Source organism: Neodothiora populina, assembly GCF_041146345.1.
Source record: "Neodothiora populina strain CPC 39397 chromosome Unknown canker_contig_5, whole genome shotgun sequence".
NCBI classification, from domain to species: Eukaryota; Fungi; Ascomycota; class Dothideomycetes; order Dothideales; family Dothioraceae; genus Neodothiora; species Neodothiora populina.
The window spans coordinates 414,258-431,885 of record NW_027191405.1 but is presented as its reverse complement, the minus strand read 5'-3'; the positions used below and the strand labels follow the sequence as shown (position 1 = coordinate 431,885).

General features: G+C 49.6%; 6 protein-coding genes across 6 annotated transcripts; 2 read left to right on the top strand and 4 right to left on the bottom strand.

Annotated features, from left to right (window-relative positions):
- Window positions 1-1,731: 1,731 nt before the first annotated feature.
- AAFC00_005146 (uncharacterized protein) lies at window positions 1,732-3,203 on the bottom strand (the record flags this gene model as incomplete). The annotated part of the gene is made up of 3 exons (XM_069344891.1): window positions 1,732-1,929; window positions 1,996-2,894; window positions 2,951-3,203. 3 exons carry the CDS (start codon window positions 3,201-3,203, stop codon window positions 1,732-1,734), a joined length of 1,350 nt encoding a protein of 449 aa, XP_069202719.1.
- Window positions 3,204-5,898: 2,695 nt separating this feature from the next.
- Window positions 5,899-8,576, bottom strand: AAFC00_005145 (uncharacterized protein; the record flags this gene model as incomplete). The annotated part of the gene is made up of 7 exons (XM_069344890.1): window positions 5,899-5,910; window positions 5,961-6,203; window positions 6,261-6,888; window positions 6,944-8,040; window positions 8,099-8,229; window positions 8,286-8,451; window positions 8,529-8,576. The coding sequence occupies 7 exons, from the start codon at window positions 8,574-8,576 to the stop codon at window positions 5,899-5,901; spliced, it is 2,325 nt and encodes a 774-aa protein (XP_069202718.1).
- Window positions 8,577-9,281: 705 nt separating this feature from the next.
- AAFC00_005144 (uncharacterized protein) lies at window positions 9,282-10,127 on the bottom strand (the record flags this gene model as incomplete). Its single annotated transcript, XM_069344889.1, has 1 exon — window positions 9,282-10,127. The coding sequence occupies one exon, from the start codon at window positions 10,125-10,127 to the stop codon at window positions 9,282-9,284; it is 846 nt and encodes a 281-aa protein (XP_069202717.1).
- A 1,600-nt stretch (window positions 10,128-11,727) lies between these two features.
- AAFC00_005143 (uncharacterized protein) lies at window positions 11,728-13,258 on the top strand (the record flags this gene model as incomplete). The annotated part of the gene is made up of 2 exons (XM_069344888.1): window positions 11,728-11,849; window positions 11,923-13,258. 2 exons carry the CDS (start codon window positions 11,728-11,730, stop codon window positions 13,256-13,258), a joined length of 1,458 nt encoding a protein of 485 aa, XP_069202716.1.
- A 568-nt stretch (window positions 13,259-13,826) lies between these two features.
- AAFC00_005142 (uncharacterized protein) lies at window positions 13,827-14,980 on the top strand (the record flags this gene model as incomplete). Its single annotated transcript, XM_069344887.1, has 3 exons — window positions 13,827-14,021; window positions 14,087-14,340; window positions 14,395-14,980. The coding sequence occupies 3 exons, from the start codon at window positions 13,827-13,829 to the stop codon at window positions 14,978-14,980; spliced, it is 1,035 nt and encodes a 344-aa protein (XP_069202715.1).
- Window positions 14,981-15,289: 309 nt separating this feature from the next.
- Window positions 15,290-16,507, bottom strand: AAFC00_005141 (uncharacterized protein; the record flags this gene model as incomplete). Its single annotated transcript, XM_069348602.1, has 2 exons — window positions 15,290-16,380; window positions 16,492-16,507. The coding sequence occupies 2 exons, from the start codon at window positions 16,505-16,507 to the stop codon at window positions 15,290-15,292; spliced, it is 1,107 nt and encodes a 368-aa protein (XP_069202714.1).
- Between the last annotated feature and the right edge of the window lie 1,121 nt (window positions 16,508-17,628).

The window sequence follows — 17,628 nt, the reverse complement described above, 5'->3', positions numbered from 1 at the left end:
AAAGTTAAACAATAGTCGGATTACTTCCACCGCCATCCACGTTCGCTTGGATGCTGTTGAACGATTCTTTTGCGAACGTGCGAATTCTGTGTAGACAGGTCAATCTTGGATTCTTCACGCTCATAATCGACTGTAACACCTGTGCTATGAATCGAGGCTTCTCGTTGCCCAGAAGCCTCACAGTAAGAAGTGCACAAAATCTCTCATAACAAGAAAAACAACATGCACAACATCCGAAACCAGCCCAGCCCTACCCGTATCGGAGCCAAACACATCCGGCAAAGAGGCTGCGCTACCGTACGGGTAATTGAACTGCTGCAAAAAAAGACGGATTACCGAACTCTGTCAATGCGTCGCCGCCGTGGTCCCCTGAAGGAGAAACTCATGGAGATGAAGTCAAGAAAAACAAAAAGCACATGCAGAGGACTCTGCAGTTTCTTTGCATCTGCAAGACAACGCGAGGGTCTCGCCGGCCTCTGATACCGAAAGCACCGAAAAGAAGACGTCTAGGCGAGCAAAGCAAAAAGCATGTACAGTATGCGCTGTAGTAAAAGTAAATCAAAGGTCGCCCCCCTTGGGTCACAGTAGTAATCTATCGCGTTACAATAACCTGCATCTGCGCATTTCTGGGTGAACTAGTTCGAACCCTGCATATATATGTGGCGGCGGTTCAATGTACAGTACTGTAGGTGCAGCCCGCGCCGCCAGCCACCAATTCGAATGGCTGCTGTAGCCAGGACGGAACAATGGAAGGCTGCATCCTGCATGATGCTCTAAGTAAAGCATGGTAAGCTTGTTTCCAGGTGTGCTCCGACCCGGGCGCAAAAGACTTCGTTATAGTACTTATCTTGCGGATGTGGCATGCGAGTACCGCAACTGCACTTGTTACCTCGTAGGTAGCGGCAGAACGTCTGGGTAAGGTAGGCCTCGGACTCGAAACATTGTATGTCAGTATGTGCGGCGCTGACGCGGAGATTCGTGTAAATGCTTGTATCTTCAGTGGCTTCGCGAGTACGAAGTCTACCTGCTTCAAGCGTGCTTCATTTCGCTGTAACATACGGAAGTGCCACAGCGTTACTGTCGCTCTCTGTCGTCAAACGACAGGGCCAGAAACGAGCCTACCGATACGAACCAGTCCTGTTGACATTCAGTTTAATCTTGCCTAAGTTCTGGCAGAGGATGTCATACGACGGTTGTCGCGAAACTCCCGTATGATGAAAGCTTGACGACGATGTCTAGACCTCGTGTTGCACAACTAGTGTCAGGATAACAGCAGCTCCTAACAAGGAGACTATCTACAAAACAATGGAGCCTGCCAGCCCTCGACTCGCACTCGTACCATCGAGTCTCTCACCAGGTAGGCGAGATTCATATAACAAATAATTAGAGACGTCATCCCCAGCATGTACAGCATGAAGCCCACCACGTGCAGATTGTAATGCACCCCTAGATGTCGTTCTGACGAGGCGCAACGAAGGGTGGGGAAGCTTGGGGATGGGGCATATCGGGGAAACTTCAGTTGAGCACCAAATAAATGTACTGATCCTACACTATCAAATACAACGGGGCTGTTGCTGAATCCTGCCGAGCTCTCAGGAAGATCTCCATAGACAAATTATGTCCCGCTTGTTCGGAACATACGCGCTCTTTCTGATGTGCCAAGTTGTCAACAGCAAAGATAGCTTTATCTATCGACCAAACAGGACCTACTCCTATGCTTGCTTTCTCTTGCTAAGATCGTATCTGCTGCGTTCGCCAGCCACCTTCAGCGTCAAAGACTCGACCAATAGCCTTGGAGATATGCAAAGCGCTGATATCGTGGTAGCGGGGTTTGACCAGCGTCAAGCCAATAGGCATGCTGTTCTCTCCTGCGAATCCAGGCAGGTTGACACAAGGCACATGCATAATAGTCCACATGAGGCAGAGCGCCTGAAAGTTTTGTTAGTATCCAGATAATGTGCGATCGCACCTTGTCAACAACAACAAAAGACATACCGCTGATCCTGTGCTTTCCAGTCCGATGGGTGCTTCGTCAATAACACTAGGAGTTATGACTGCATCGTATCTGCCAATAATGTCGTCCAAGACTGGTCGTAGGCGCGCACATCCATCGTAGGCTTCTAGGTATTGCTTTCGGGAGAAGCCTTTCTCGTTTTCGACGTATCCAGTCATTGTCTCGTGCATCATGTCCTTGCCTAGAAGGTAATTGCCGAAAAACGAAGACCTACCTTCACTGGCTAGCACTTTCTCATGCCAATCGGCTACACGATCAAAGTCTTTGGGTAGCTGTACGTCTTCAACTACGGCCCCATTGGACCTGAGTAGAAGCTGAGCCTTCTCCCAAGCAGCAACAGTACCGGGTCCTGCGTGAGGCCACGTAGGCGTTTTACAGAAACCAATCTTGGCACCTTGCAGAGAAAAAGATTGCTCAGCCGGTCGACTTTCATCGTCGACGATCCGGAACACACTTGCCATAAGTTCGAAATCAGCGACAGAGCGCGCGAAAAAGCCCACTGTATCACAGGTTATCGAACACTGCGCCAAGCCTTCACGCGATATTGCGCCCCATGTAGGCTTGAACGCATAGATACCGTTGAATGAGCCGGGGCGGATGATGGACCCGGCCGTCTGCGTTCCCAAAGCAATAGGAACCTGGAAGGCCCCCACAGCAGCCGCAGAGCCAGAAGAGGAGCCTCCAGGCGTACGCTTAAAGTCATGGGCGTTTGAGGTATGGTTCTGATGGTATCCGCCCTGGGTGCTGGCTGCAAATTCAGTGGTCGTCGTTTTGCCAAATATCAAAGCCCCTGCCGCGCGGAGAGCGATGATCGGTGCGGCATCAACCGTACCCGCAGTATCACTGGCATAAATTGGCGAGTTGTGCTGCGTTGGCATATCTATGACATCGCTTAGAAACAGTGATAAGGGGAATCTTTTCAGTGTGCGGTTCTACCTTTTGTCAGCATGATATCTTTCACGCCTATAGCCACGCCATGGAGTGGTCCTCTTTGCTCCACCGGAGTTAGGTCTAGCTCCCTTGCTCGACAGAGGACCAATTCTGGATCTAGATATGCCCATGCTTTGACTGAGGCGTCCCTGTCTTTGATACGAGTAAGTAAAGATCTGGCGTACGCCTCGACAGTCAAGCCCCCGGTCTTAATCAGGGATGCAGCTTCGCTAGCTGTTAGACTCCATGGCTCTTGCATCCTTGAGACCGGTCGTTTTGTAGTTTGAACGGTGTGCGGGTGTGCGCGCTTCAATCGATATCCCCGACCTCGCCAGCTTGGATACGAACGGTATACGGGTAAGAAAGCGACGATCAATAAACCGATAGAATGGTTCAGTAACCAAAAGATGACACAAATCATGAAAACTCTTCCTGCCACGTCGTCGATTTATGGCACATGAAACTAATCTCTCCGTCCTTAGTCTGCCATATGTCGCTCGGATCTCTTGTCAACTTTCAGGAGGTTGCGATATGCGAGAGCAGATGGAGTCCTGCCGTTGCCATTCCTTATCCCCGACACCAAGCGGGCCTTCGTCCACTAATATTGACCGCTTATCAGGAAAGGCTTGATACGCTCAATATGTCAAGATAACAAAATAGCTAGACCGTATAGCCGTATGCTTCAGCTTCGAGATACTTGTTTGCTCCGAAATTGTTTCTCCGTACGTTAAACGTTGCGAAGACCGAGTTGTTGTGAGAAGCAGTAGTTCGCAAACCCTAAAGCAGTAATGCAGTCATGAACCAGAAGGGTTCAATTGTGCATAAGGTACAGGTACCTTAACCTTGTCAACGCCAAGGCGGGACGCTGTCAGTGCAATATTGTAGATCACCACTAAGAAGAAGTTCGAAAGCAGCTACAGTACGCGTATAGTGTGAATATTAGGGTGCAGAGTATGCAATTCATCAATTCCGTGCCCATTAGCAAAGGCCTTTGCAGTGGGGGCAACGCTGGTATGACAGTCGTTACTGATTCTCATTAACCAAGTACGCGATGCCGAGGACCTAACCGGTTCCAGACTCTGAGGAGTGTCCTGTAGGATGTGGACAAGCGTGTGTGAGGATGGCGGTTAGAGAATAAACGCCGAGCAACGTGGAGTACGGTACGTACACTTCAAGCCGAAGTGGGGTTATATGGACATCCTTAGTCCCCATACTGTGAACCTAGGGCACCAGGACGGAAATCCCCCATAGATACCTTAGTGAAGATCATGAGGCTAAGCGGCCACAATATCGATCCTTAATCTGGTGCACAGTGGCGATGTGACAGGTCTGCTAGATATTCATGCAAATCAGGGGGCAACTTGGTAATGGTAAAGGTCGAACTTCGCAACACGGGACCCTGAAAGAACGATTTGAACGGTGCAGGTGCCCAGGTACAGTACCTAACGTCGCTCAAGATGCTCAAGTCAGCCAGATGCGGCATGTTGCTGTGTCTGCTTTGCTGAAGAGAGATTGAAGATGGTATCATAAATGGCTATGGGTCATGATGAAAATGTGTTTCATATTAGCATGACCGCCGACTTTGCTCGGGGCTTTTGCAAAGTAGTTTCGACGAAGATCCGTATCACCGAGGTCGGTGATGTTATGGTGTAACAAAACCGTGCAGTATGGACTTCCACCGTGGATGCACTTACGCACGAGTCAATTTTATGTTGAGAGTGGGGGATTGACCAGCGGTGTATCTACATGCAGGGCTCAAGCTAGATCGATATCTTGCATGCTGGTGGAGTTCTTGTGAGTGTGGAGTTACGCCATTTTCTTTCTAGACCGGTATAATATCGTTCCTTTACATGTGCCGTGAGCCTCGCTATTTTCCTCCGCAAAATGCGAGTCAACCTTCTTTGAAAGAGAGGAATGAGGTCCATGTTCTAGGCTCAACAGAATTCGAAGGCGCCGCGCAGCGTTCGCGTACAGTATAGTAGGGTAAGGTACCTACATACATGAGGTTATCAGGAACCAGATAACAGCTGCCGCCGTCAAAACTGTGTCAAAACTGCCGTCGTATTTCGGATGCACTATGGTACTTCCGACGTCTTCAGATGCTACGGTATAGCCGATTTACTGGCGGATTGGCAGCAAGCATCAGCTGAAATCAATAATGCAAAAAATGTGGAAATCACTGTGACAGATGTACCGTCACGATGACGAATTGCAGACCCGAGTTGCACAGGGTTTATAGCGATGTGCGTGCGTGGCACACATTAAGGTACTTACAGGAAGTGAAGGCCAGCTTGTTGTGGCGGTGTGCATGGAACCGTTAACCCCCTGCAGTGTTCTCGGGACACTCGGAAATCACGTGGCAGACTTTTCCAGTTCCGAACCCGCGCTTGCCCCAGATCTTTGGGACATTAAGCGAATGGTTCACACCTAATCCTGACGGATCAGAACCCGCCCCTTTCGAGTCGAGCCGTAGATGATGTGCTGAAGCAAGCGTCGAGCTAGCAACATTATACAGTGATTTGCACTTTATTCGCTGTTGATTCAGGCCGCACTTGCGCCATGGCGTTGCTGCATGAAGATGATGCGGCTTTCCAGCATTGACCGGGGAGGATTTGGCTGGGCGAACCTTATCGATCTAGTAGTGCTATAATATGTATCTAAAGGCAAGTTGTGGGTCAAAACCCTCGGTCTGATGACTACCGCATATCTAGAGAATTTTATGTACTATCATGTTCTATGTTCTGCGGGCCTTGCGGCCCAGAGGCATGCGCTTGCGTGTCTACGTCTATACTGAGAAGAATATTAGCGCTGCCCGTGTCTGTGCATGACCATGTAACAGAGATAGTGGTCGAAAGTGCTTTTGCTAAAGCTGTTCATTGCTTCTCATTACTAATTCGGAAGAACATTTATGAACAAGAATACCACTGTTGGTTTGTATTGAGAATCGACAGATATCATCGGCGATGCTACAATCTTATCAGCGGCAGCTCCGATATCATACATCGGCATGACTTACCTGTCCTCCTGCCATCAACAACGGAGCCACTTCAGCTCTCTGTTTACCGAGGAAGCTCTTGGGACTCTCTTTACGCCTGCCAACCATGACGGTGTTGCTTTGTAAGCGGCTGCTCAGATCAAACCATGCACTCGCCATAAGCTTGTTCTCGCGCTGCAAGATTGTATAATCCTTTGAGGGCGCTTGTTGCGTCGGCATAGTCTTCTTGATTGTAGCGAGTTCCTTGGCTTGATCCTCGGCACGCTTTTCAAGGTTAGAGTCAGTATTCATCTTGACGTATGCTTTCAGAGAACTGCGTACCTTGTTTGCAGCTGCGCTATCAGCGCGGGCACTCTCAATTCGATCCGCAAGACAGGTAGCAGTGTTCTGAAGAACGACGCTGCCCTCTGGGGATTTCCTAATGGATTCAAGTTGCTCGACAATGAGCTTGTACTCGTTACTATTGCGGATGTCGGCAGGATCTCTAGAGAGCGCAGACGTGCTCAATAGAGCATGACGCAGGAGAGCTCTCTGCTCTGCTAGCTCTGCCTCAATGTCCCCGCTGTGGGTACGCAACTCGGCGTAGCGTTCGGTGAGAGCCTGGTATTCGCTGTTGCTGTCCAACGTGCGCCCGTCCATGTCACTCTCGGCATGAATTAGCTTCTCCTTGATGCTGGCCAACTCGGAGTTCAAGGTGAATAGTTGCGCTTTAAGTTCTGCAACTTCTGCTTGTGTAACCTGTAGTTTCTTGCGTTGTTCGAGGAATGGAACATTCTCTTCCGGCTCACGAGAAGGCTCACGCAGGTCTTGGACTGCGGTTTCGAGTCCAAGCTTGTCTTGTAAGATGTCAAGATATTCAGCTTCGAGCTTTGTATTGCGGGCTGTGATAGCGTCCAACTTCTGCTGCAGCAAAGCGGCGTCTGCCGATAAGCCAAGGTTGCTTTGCAGGCTGAGGTCACTGATTAGTTATTTTAGTCGTGTATCACAAGATAAATTGAACTTACTCGGATCTCTCAATCGGTGTTCTTTCAGTCTCGGCGAGCTCGTCGGCCAGTCCATTTTGGTTCCCGTTGATACTATTGCGGCTAATCTCAAGGGTCTGAAGTCGATTCTCAAGCTCGGTGATGGTTTCGTGATCCCGTCCTTGCCTTTCTTTGGCGACTTCCCATTTCTGAGCAAGCACCTTGTACTCGTGCTCAAGACGCTTCTTGCTTGTCTTTTGGTCGAAGATCTCCTGCTCTCCGTTGGCAATAGTCTTAAGATTCTCAGCGTTCGCTTTTTGTAGGATCGTGCAATGATCCCTGAGCTTGTCTAGGTCTTGAAGCTGCTCATTAGCCAGACGTAAGTCATCTTCCAGAGTCGCATTTGCTTTGGCCTGATCTTGAAGGGTTTGGATCTTCTTCTTAAGGTTTTCATTAGCACGCGACTTCTGCAAGAGGTCGTCCCTCTCAGCTCGCATTTCCTGCAGGTCATCGCGAAGCTTTTGCTTGGCGTCAGTGTCAGCCTTGTAGCGCTCAATCTGTCGTTCTTGATTCGTCATTGTAGTGCGAGTCGTCTCAAGCTCCGTCTCCAACTCTGCAATATAATCCCTATCGCGATCTGCCTTGCGCTGTAACTCTTTCACAATGTCATTCTGGGCTGCGTTACGACCTTCATTTTCCACTTCGTATCTGAAGGCATCGAAATTGCGTTGGAGCTCTTCCTTATCCTGACGCAACTCCTCTAATTCTGTCGCAGCTTTCTCGTGGCTGACTTGCAATTGTTTGATGGTCTTGAAAGCCTGTATGAGTTTCTCTTCTTGTTCCAACTCAGGGTCTCGATCGACTGGCGGCCGTGCAGCAGTAGGAGGAGTAGAGAGCGCTGAAGGGAGTAGCGAGGGTGTACCAAGATCCGGCGTATTTTCATAGTCACTTCCATCACCTGTCATTCGAAGAGGGGTGCCCATCTCACTCTCCTCGGCTTCTGCATCCTCCTCCTCCATCTGTTTCATGGCGCCAGCAATTGTCATTGCAGCTTCTGGGCCCAGGCTGACCACAAGCCGTCCCATACGTTGATTGGATTCCGGTGAATACATGGCAGCTCGAAGCATGCTTTTGAGAAGCTATACATGTGTTTACTCAGTATCCCAGGGCGCAACTGTTGGAGATTGTGATCCGTACCATGACTGTGTCCCGGGCACTTCCATCTGTAGCTATAGCCTTCAAGTCAGGCGCAAGGTTTACAGACGGGTTTTCGAGCGAATCGCTCGAATCCCTGAGATAAGCGGTGACAAGGCGGTTGATATGCTTGACTGCAAACATCTTAGCCTTTGTGGTGTCTTTGAGGCAGCTAACAAAGCTTCCTTACGGTTCTGCCACCTTGGGATCCAGTGATCATCTGTCCTTTGTAGTGACTCTGGCAAATCACCCTCGAAATATGTCGGATCAATATCTTTCAAGATATCCCACAGCACCCGGCCATCCTGGAGATCAGCCCAGTTTTCCACCGGTCTTGACGTAGGAAAGGCTTTGGCCTACATATGTATACGAAATTTCAGCTATCAATCTTTGCATGCACCAATGGCAGCTTTTCCCAATATTCGAAACGCACCCATTTGAGCAAGGCTGCTGCCAATTCTGGTGGATCAGTATCCGCCATTTTGGACTTCGGTAACGGCAACGGTAATGATCGAGTTTGGATTTGGCTGCTGTGTGCCTGATTCACATGCTGCACGAGCTCTTTGAGATGCCTTACCAGATCATGCCGCTGGACCCTCACGTGTAGTGTACTGTAGGAAGATATCGATTGGGCAAAACAATCGCCGTATGTCCTGGCATGGACGTAAGGTATTTCAGGGTCAAACTTTCCGTACAACAAGCTGCACGAGGTGACGCAGGAAAACAGTCCGAGCTTCCGGTCGCGTGAAAAAGGGTTTGGTGGTGGCACTTGCGGATCAGCCACCTGACTGAACTCTGTCTTGACTCCCATTCTTCATCTCTTCCACCACCATTGGACACTGTCAGTGTAGGGTCAAAACAGCTTCGAGTCTAAATTCCACAATCCCTGCTATCAGAAGCGAAAGGGATTCGTCTAAAGTGCTACGCAAATATGTACTTTGAAGCCGCGCTTGAGGCGCAGCTAGTGCCTTTTCCCTCCAGCGCCCGTTGAGACCCCATGGCACCAAGCAGGCATAGAAGCTACCTTACTTATCTCTATCCGATGTACCGATAAAGCGCAAAAGCATCCGCCCGCCCTTTGAGGTGCTCCGACCTTCAATTTGGCCTCCCAGAAAAACAAGAAAGAAAAAGGAAACAGAGGTCTAGCGCTCAACCCCGTGACTCGTTGCAAATTCGTGAAATTTGTTCATACCTCGTTAGACTTTCGTTTGAGACGTTCGTTCTCGTCCTCGAGACGCTTGATGTACTCGACAGCGCCGATCAGTACTTCACATTTACTAGGTTTCATCGGATCCGCGCCATCAGTAGCCTTCCTTCGCTGTGCCGCAGTCAGGTTCGGCACTGCTGAACGTAGCTTCTCCAAATGTGCATTGAGATTCTCTCTGTACCGACGCTCCACAGCCGTGTGAGGAATTCGCTTCCTGGGACGTCCTCGAGAAGGTGCTGTCTTCGGGGCTGCTGGCTCCTCTGTCTTACACACAACTTCCACTGGACTGTCTTCAACCTTGTGAATAGCATTTGTGGACATGTTATCCCAAACTCGATTCTTCTGCTGCTGTTGCTGCTGCATTCGTTGAGGACTAGCACCAGGTTCTGATGGGGCATGTTGCGGAGAGCCGCTGGAGACTGACGCTAAGTGGCCATCTTCAGATGTATCTCCTACACTTGAAGAGGTCTGATATGGCTGCATCGAGTCTACTAAACGCTGAAACTTTGTGTCAAGTCGGGGAGACACTGTATAGGCTCCTATGTTAGACTCATTGGGTTGCATGAGTATCGGTGAGAAGGCAAAATTGCCAAAGTCCAAAGTGCTCTCATCGCCTGTGCCTATGGAACACGTCTGATTGAAGTCCAGATTGGTAGAGCTGGGATATCGACTGGTCTTATCGAAGGGTTCCACTTCCGCATAGCCAGAATCGAGCGAGCCGGACGTCGGTATGCCGAGCTCTTGGGATATTGGACTTTGCCCATAAAAGCCAGCTATATCCTGGTCCTCGGCGTAGTTCATGTGCATGAAATGACTGAACGGCATTGCCAAAATGATGGACAGTCCGTCTACAGGATGAGTGATGGCGCAGTGTATGAAATATTGGTTCCTTTTCGTTTCGTCCGTCCACGTATACCAATGGTCTGCTGTGTCGCTGATGAAGGAGAGATTATCCTAGTGTGACAGAGTGTGGATGGAGACGTTGATCTGAGGTGCGGGCAGACCTTAACTAAATGGGTGTCAAACAGTGAGCTGCAGTCAGCCTGCTGAAGAAACGAGGGGTTTCAATCAAGAAACAGAAGGGTCTTGGAGCCAAGCAAGTAAAGTATATTAGTACTATGTACCTTGAAAAGCCTGGAGTTGAAGAGGGGGATGTTTCGGAGCGTGCAGCATAAACTACTAGTTATAGTTGATGGGGAATGGCTGATGAAATAGACTTCACTGCCGGTCGCCAAAAGGCTCGAACCTATTATGGACCTGTCCCAGCATTCGATGCGTCACCGGGCCCAGGAAGAAGTCAATGTCTTTGCTAGTTCTTCCGTGCTGTTTCGAGAGCCCAATCAAGGCATAACGCGCAATCGAAGGTTAGCTTCTGACCCAGGTACTGTCCCAACAGGTGATAACCGCATGTGAAGTGGATACTGGCACCTATCCAAAAGCATGGATGCAACAACCTACGATCGCGCCTTGCTCCCTTGTGCAAATGGTGCAGAACCTCGCTCGTACTGGTGGACCCAAAGAAATATGCTCATCGGTCAGGGAAACTACCTATGAGAGCTATGACCCCGTTGTCGGCCAATTGGCTCTGCCATGCGATGGCTATGCAATCTGGTTCCGTTCCGGCCGAGAACTTATAGCTTCAAGTGCAAGCGAAAGCAGGGCCCTTTGGATCCGTCCAGAAATGAGAGATCCACAGTACCAGCCAAGATAGTGAGGAGCTGTGACTCGGGACTGTGCGGCATGGTTGTCCAAGCCTTGACTTTACGATACAATACTCTTCACCCCACTCGTTCGCAGCCTCGGGGATATTGTCCAGCGAGAGCAGCTTTTCCCGAGCCGTCTGCCTTTAGAAAACGCTGTCCCTACTCCCAAGATGCTGTTCTGGGTTCTAATCAGTATGCTGACACAAAACCGGCTGACCGTTGGGACTTTTTTTATGCCAATGGTGTCTTCGACATGCTGTACTTGTACTTGGACATAGGTACGAGTAGTAGCGCTGGACGAAGCGAGTCGCCTTTTGTGGACTAGTCTATCAACACCTTGTTCTGATGTGCGGAGGAATTTTTGACCCCACATGCACGAGTCAGCCTTCATGCGTCGGAGAGCTTGAATCATGACTCGCTGGTGGAGGAACGTAACCCTCAGCATTCGGGATCATCTAGCTCGCTGATGATCTTTAATAACAAAGTTAGACCTAAAAGTCGTTTAACAGCTGCTAGTACAATGCACAAGTACGGTCAAAGTCGGGGAAGGATGTTGTATTTACTTCTTTCAAATGTATGGACAATCGCCGAGTAAAGCCGCTTTAGCGTTTCAAAATTCCTACGTCGACTTGCGTCCGAGCTGTGAGGCGGCCCCTTCAACGCAGCCCTTACGTATTCTTACGTTTCTGCTTCATGGCTTATCGAGACTGTTTCCCGTGAGCATGCTGCCCCGTGTCCTCTTGCATCGGCGTATTGTCATTGTTGCCATAGGAATTGTATCATTATACTACTTCCTGTATGGTGCTTTACCGCCGATATCTTTGCCTCCTTGGGGGAGTGACAGGTCAGTGCGAAGCCTTTTGTTTCGTTTCCTTGACAAAACGTCACATCACGGGCAATCGCTGATCGAAACACAGAGAATTGAAACCAATCGCTCTGGAAGACCCCGCACAGTACCACCGAATTGAATTCGGATCAGCGTTGGTGAAGTTATTCACGGACAACAAACCTGCTGTGGCGTCTTTGACGAAGCTCGGTTCTGCCGGCGTTATAGGCTTCAAGGAGCACAACGATGTGCCTCTGAAAAGACCAGATGTTGTCTCAGTTGGAACTTCAGAAGTGAGACTGTTGAGCAACGCACATGAAAACTTCATTGACCAGGTAAAGAATGTTTCGCTACCTTTTCTCCCTGGCTCACAGGGTATCGTGAGCACCGCAGGCGGAGCGCTGTTACCGGTGTTCATCATTTCTCTGCGTATGCTGCGACGGACAGGCAACAATCTGCCTGTTGAGCTGTTCCTTCGATCTGATGAAGAGCATGGGCAATATCTCTGCGATGATCTACTGCCATCTATGAATGCTCGTTGTGTGATTATAGACGATTACATCAAACCCAGCAAACGCCGTGGATCGTTCAAACTCGAGAAATTTCAATATAAGATCTTTTCGGTTTTGTTCTCGTCATTTGAGGATGTCCTTCTCCTCGATGCAGACAACTTCCCTGTCGAGGACCCTACCTATGTTTTCGAGTCTGAACCATTTCTCTCCAAGGGCATGATCACATGGCCCGATTTCTGGATATCGACGGCTTCAGAAAGGTTCTACGCTATCCAAGGCACACCAACGCCGCCAACGAATTTGCGGGCATCGACTGAATCAGGCCAAGTCTTAGTATCAAAACGGAGCCATGCGGCGGCATTGTTGGTCGCAGCTTACTACAACTTCTATGGACCAACACACTACTACCCTCTTCTCACACAAGGTGGCCCAGGTGAAGGAGATAAGGAGACATTCCTTGCAGGTGCTGCAGCGGTCGGGGCCCCGTTCTATCAGGTCTCCGCACCTGTCTCAATTCTTGGTTATCAAGAACATGGGGAATTGAAGGGTGTAGCAATGCTCCAACATGACCCTGTCGGTGACCACGACGGGTTAGCCAACCCAGGACCATTCACGGTGCATGCGAACTTTCCAAAGATGGAACCAAACTCCCTCTTTGGCGAGGACAGCCCAATCATTGATTCAGTGACAGGCAAGCACCACCGCCTATGGGGAGACGAAACGAGTGCTATGAAGACTTTTGGAAAGGATGTCGAGAGAGCAATGTGGGGAGAAATTCACTACGTGACGTGTAATTTGGGTGGTGTTTTCTTGCAATGGAAAGCTGTCTCGACAAATCACCAGCGGAAGGGCACTTGCCAGCTAATCGAAGATCACATGGACATCGTCTTTCCAGTGAAAGACACCACGATATAGGTGCCTTGGTCGAACGCACCCTACAAGTCCTTCATCATGCCGAGTAGCCATTGCCGAGGCTGTCTCGTCGAAATGAAGTAATCGATCTATGCCGAGAGATTAGATCTTCCGGCTCTTGCAGATAAGATCGCTCTACCCCAGACGGATCTTGGAATTACCCAATGAAGATCTATGATGACCGCATGACTGTATCTCAAATAAACACGCTACCTACGGGTTTTTGGTCATTGACTCCGCAATGAATAGTCAATAAGTCCTCAATGGATGGTTAATGATTTCTTGATAAATCGCCAATGAATACTGCTCGATACACTGAGGAATGGTTCAATGACCCTCCAGTAGATGGGCATTCACTGAATAAGAGCTCGTTTGTAACTATTAACCCAGTATGCTTCTGCTGCAGACCATTCCATCGGTACCAACGACTATTCCTAGGCTCCGTTGTCTGACATCATGACTTGAGTCTCGGACTTCAAGATATCTTCGAGTTAAACTCACCATCTATCCTTGATCACAGCACGGGTTATTGCAAAGATTTATACCACAATAAAAGATATCACGATTCAAAATGGAGGCTATTCAGAAAAGCATTGCCGAGAACTTTGGCGGACCATCCCACAGCGTGGTGAACAAGGAAGATTACTTCGGCCTTGAGCAGGTCCCCGATCTTGCTGGCAAAACCGCTGTTGTGACTGGAGGTAGCGAAGGCATTGGTTTTGGCTGTACCCATACCTTGTTGTCAAAGAATATCGACAAATTGTTCGTACGTAACTTCCAATTCTTATTGTTCCATGGTTTCATGGCTTCAGTTGTGCTCACTTTGAACAGGTCACATCTCTCCGTAAGGAAGTCGCAGACGATGCCATCAAGGCCATTGCCGACGAGTTCGGCGAAGACAAGGCTAAAAAGTTCATCTGGATGCAGTGTGATCTGTCTGACTGGACGCAAACCGCCAAGGTCGCCAGTGAGATTGCAGAGCAGACCGATAAGATTGACATTCTCATCAACAATGCTGGAAGAGGTATAATGACAAGACAATTGGCCCCAACCAATGGCATCGATCAACACATGGCAACTAACCAGTATGTTGTCAATCTATCTTGGACTTGTATGTGGTTTTGCTGAAGAACTTCTAGCGTGGGACATGTGGTCTTGACATCACACTTGTTACCAACTCTAAAGAAAACAGCAGACGCTGGAAACACGGTTCGAGTCGTCAATTTGGCATCCAGTCTCCATGAGAACGCCCCCTCAGACACAGAATTTGCTTCCATCGAGGAGTTGAACAAGGACTATGGCCCTAATGCACAATATGGACGTAGCAAGCTTGCCACCTTGCTTTACTCCAAGTGGTTGAACAAGCACCTCAGTCCCTCACACCCCAACATTATTGTGAATGCCGTTCACCCTGGTATTGTGGACACAGCGCAGACGAACGAATATATCCATGAGGCATATCCTCTGTTGGGATACGGAATGTCGACATTGCTGAAGCCGTTCCGCAAGTCACAGTTCCAAGGATGCGTGAGCGCCATGTACGCGGCTACGATGGCCGAAAAGGGCGGCCAGTACATTGCACCACCAAAGGTCATCGAGAAGGGCAGTGACAAGGCCAACGACATGGCGTTGGCAGAGAGACTGATGAAGCTGACTTCGGAGGTTGTGGAGCAAAAGACGAGAAGTGAGAGCAGCGCCAAGGGGTGCCCGTTCAAGGAAGATTGAGGCGTGCCTGTGAGCAGAATCATCGTAGATATCAATGCAGCAGATTGACAAAAAGGATACAATTTCCTTCAGACGTCCTTCAATCTGATTCAATTGTTCCTCACCTTTCATCCAATTGTCTCTCACCTTTATTCATTCGATTTCCATCTTCTGTTCAGTCTCCATCCAGGGATTATTTACTCTCTGTTCAGTCGTGCTTTGGACATCTCGGTCACTATGATTGTTGCTAAAGTCTCACGTGTTTTGGCTGCGAAGACGTAAAGTGATATGTACATTTCGAAAGTGAAGTGTTAAAGAACGAATTTCTCTTCAGCTCTTCCTACTCGGCAACTTGGGCACCTTCATGTTACTGCCGACTTTCTGCATCTGAGCCACAGCGTCGCCGAGCAGCACCCTCACGGCGCCTTCAAGTCGCCTGTCCTTCCTTCGCCGCAGCCAGAGAATAACAAGCCACAAGACAAAGACGTCGACGACCAGCAGACGCACAAAGAACCATGAAAGGCGCAGAATCCATCCGAGGATCGAGTGTCGCCTTTTCTGGGCGACGTAGCTTCGTGACTCGAGCTGCTCTCGCAGAGCGGCGACTTCGGTCGATACCTTTACCAACGCCGACTCGATGCGCTTCCGCCAATGTGAGTCGCCCGAGGGTCGACGGCGCGGGCGCGGCCTTTCTGGCGGAATGTCTTCGACGACGGCTCCATATCCGTCTCTCGCACCGCCCATGACGTGATGTTCCGAGTCTCCCTCTTGATCCTCGCCCTCGTATTGCGAATAGGCTGGCGCGTCGACGAATTCCTCATCTTCGCGCTCTTGATCATCCTCTTGCGTGCCTTGACTGACTGGGCTCAGGATCCTTAACGGTTGGTCCTGTTGCTGCTGCTGTTGGCTCCGTTGTGATGGCGGTGTACCTCCTCCGAGATTCTCGCCTCCGGCTGCCGATGTGCTTACGCCGAGACCAGGATAAGAGCCATGCTGTTGCACCGGACTGCTTCTATCGCTGCCTCCGCTCGCCGGGTTCGAGTTGTCCCGTACTTGATCCCAGACGAACTCGAGCTCCGCCACCAGTTCCCTGGCTTCTGGGGTCGCGGATGCGTATGTGTGCATGGTGCTTATGAGGGTTTCGATGTATGCTTTCTTGGCCGCGGTGCGCGAGAGTCCGGCATGGGCGTGCCAGGCGTCCCATTTGTCCTGTTCTCGTCGGATATCGCTGGCCGAAATTATGGTGGTCGAAGAAGCTCCGGCGGGTTGAGCGGAAGACGGTCGCGGCTGGATGTACTCGACATCACCCTCCATAGCTTGTTTGTAGAGGCCATAGAGCTTCAATCGCTCGCTTACAGGGGGCTTCTGGGAGCCGGTCCGGATCTTGTTGACGGTGTTGAGGGCGTGTCCGAAGACGCGGTCTGTGATTGTGGTCATGATGAGTATGGATCACGATAGAAAAGATGCATTATCCTGAACGATGGGACAGAAAAACATAGTATACGCAAGGAGATGTTTGGGTTATCGCCTACCTACCGAGTCCGCCATCTCTGACCGCTGGAATTACTATGTCGGGAGGATCTGCCCGCAGAACCACTCGGAGATTATATCAGATGTGAATCGTTTATATGTCGTAAGATATACACAGAGGATCATTCAGACATAAAGAAAAGAAAATAACGCGACAGCAGGTGGTGAGTGGAACAGGACAGATACAGTACGCCGAGGGAGATGGCGGGGAGGCGAGAGGTGCTACATCGAGTTAAAATATGTACAGACGCGCTGAGGAACAGAAACACATGTGAAGGGGATCATGTACAGATAGCCGCGGTTGTGGGGTAATGGGCGCCGGTCCCGGTATAGGAAGGTTTTGCCCGACGATTTAGTCCTGTCAGTCGACGAACCCAAAGCCGTATACAGTATATCGAAGCATCAACTACCGAAATGAAAGACACATCCGAAAACTGCATGGCAAACGCCGTCAAGTCCAACGCTGTACAGCACAGTGCTGCGGTCATTACATCTAGAACGCTTTCGTTGGAGGTCAAGAAGGCCATAGGAAGAAAGGACAATAGTTCTGACAGGAGTGAGCTAAAGTAACAAGAAATCTCGTCACATTATATTCACTTCGAGTTTGCAGCCTTACTAAATTAAACCTCATCTTGAATCAGATCTTGTTCTCGTAGTCGATTCATTTAGGGCATTGTATTCTGTTACCTTCACTTTGCTGTCGCCAGCAAGAACAGCACCCTTTAGAATCTTAACTTCTTTTCATCCTTACATCTACTTTTACAATGGCCCCTCGGTCTTTATTTCCGGACTCCCCAAGTCCAACACAACATAGTAGAAAGCGCGAAATCAGGAGCAACTTAGATGTCTCTACTGATCCTGAGGCAGAAGAAGGGTCTGAACCTGTCCCGAAGAGAAGCATCTTCGATGATGAGCCTGACACTCCAGGCGTTCAAAAGGGTGCTAGAGCAGGGAGACACAGGAAACAGGCAGGCACGCGTAGAAGAACAGCTCGATCTCAATAGTTGTATATGAGAAGCATATCTCCCTCTGCCTCATGTCACGTATCTATACCTCCCACACTCATATATTTGGGAGAAGATCACATATGTTGTCGTGAGCCTGCTTGTTGTCCTGTGGGGCGCAGCGCTGGTTCATGG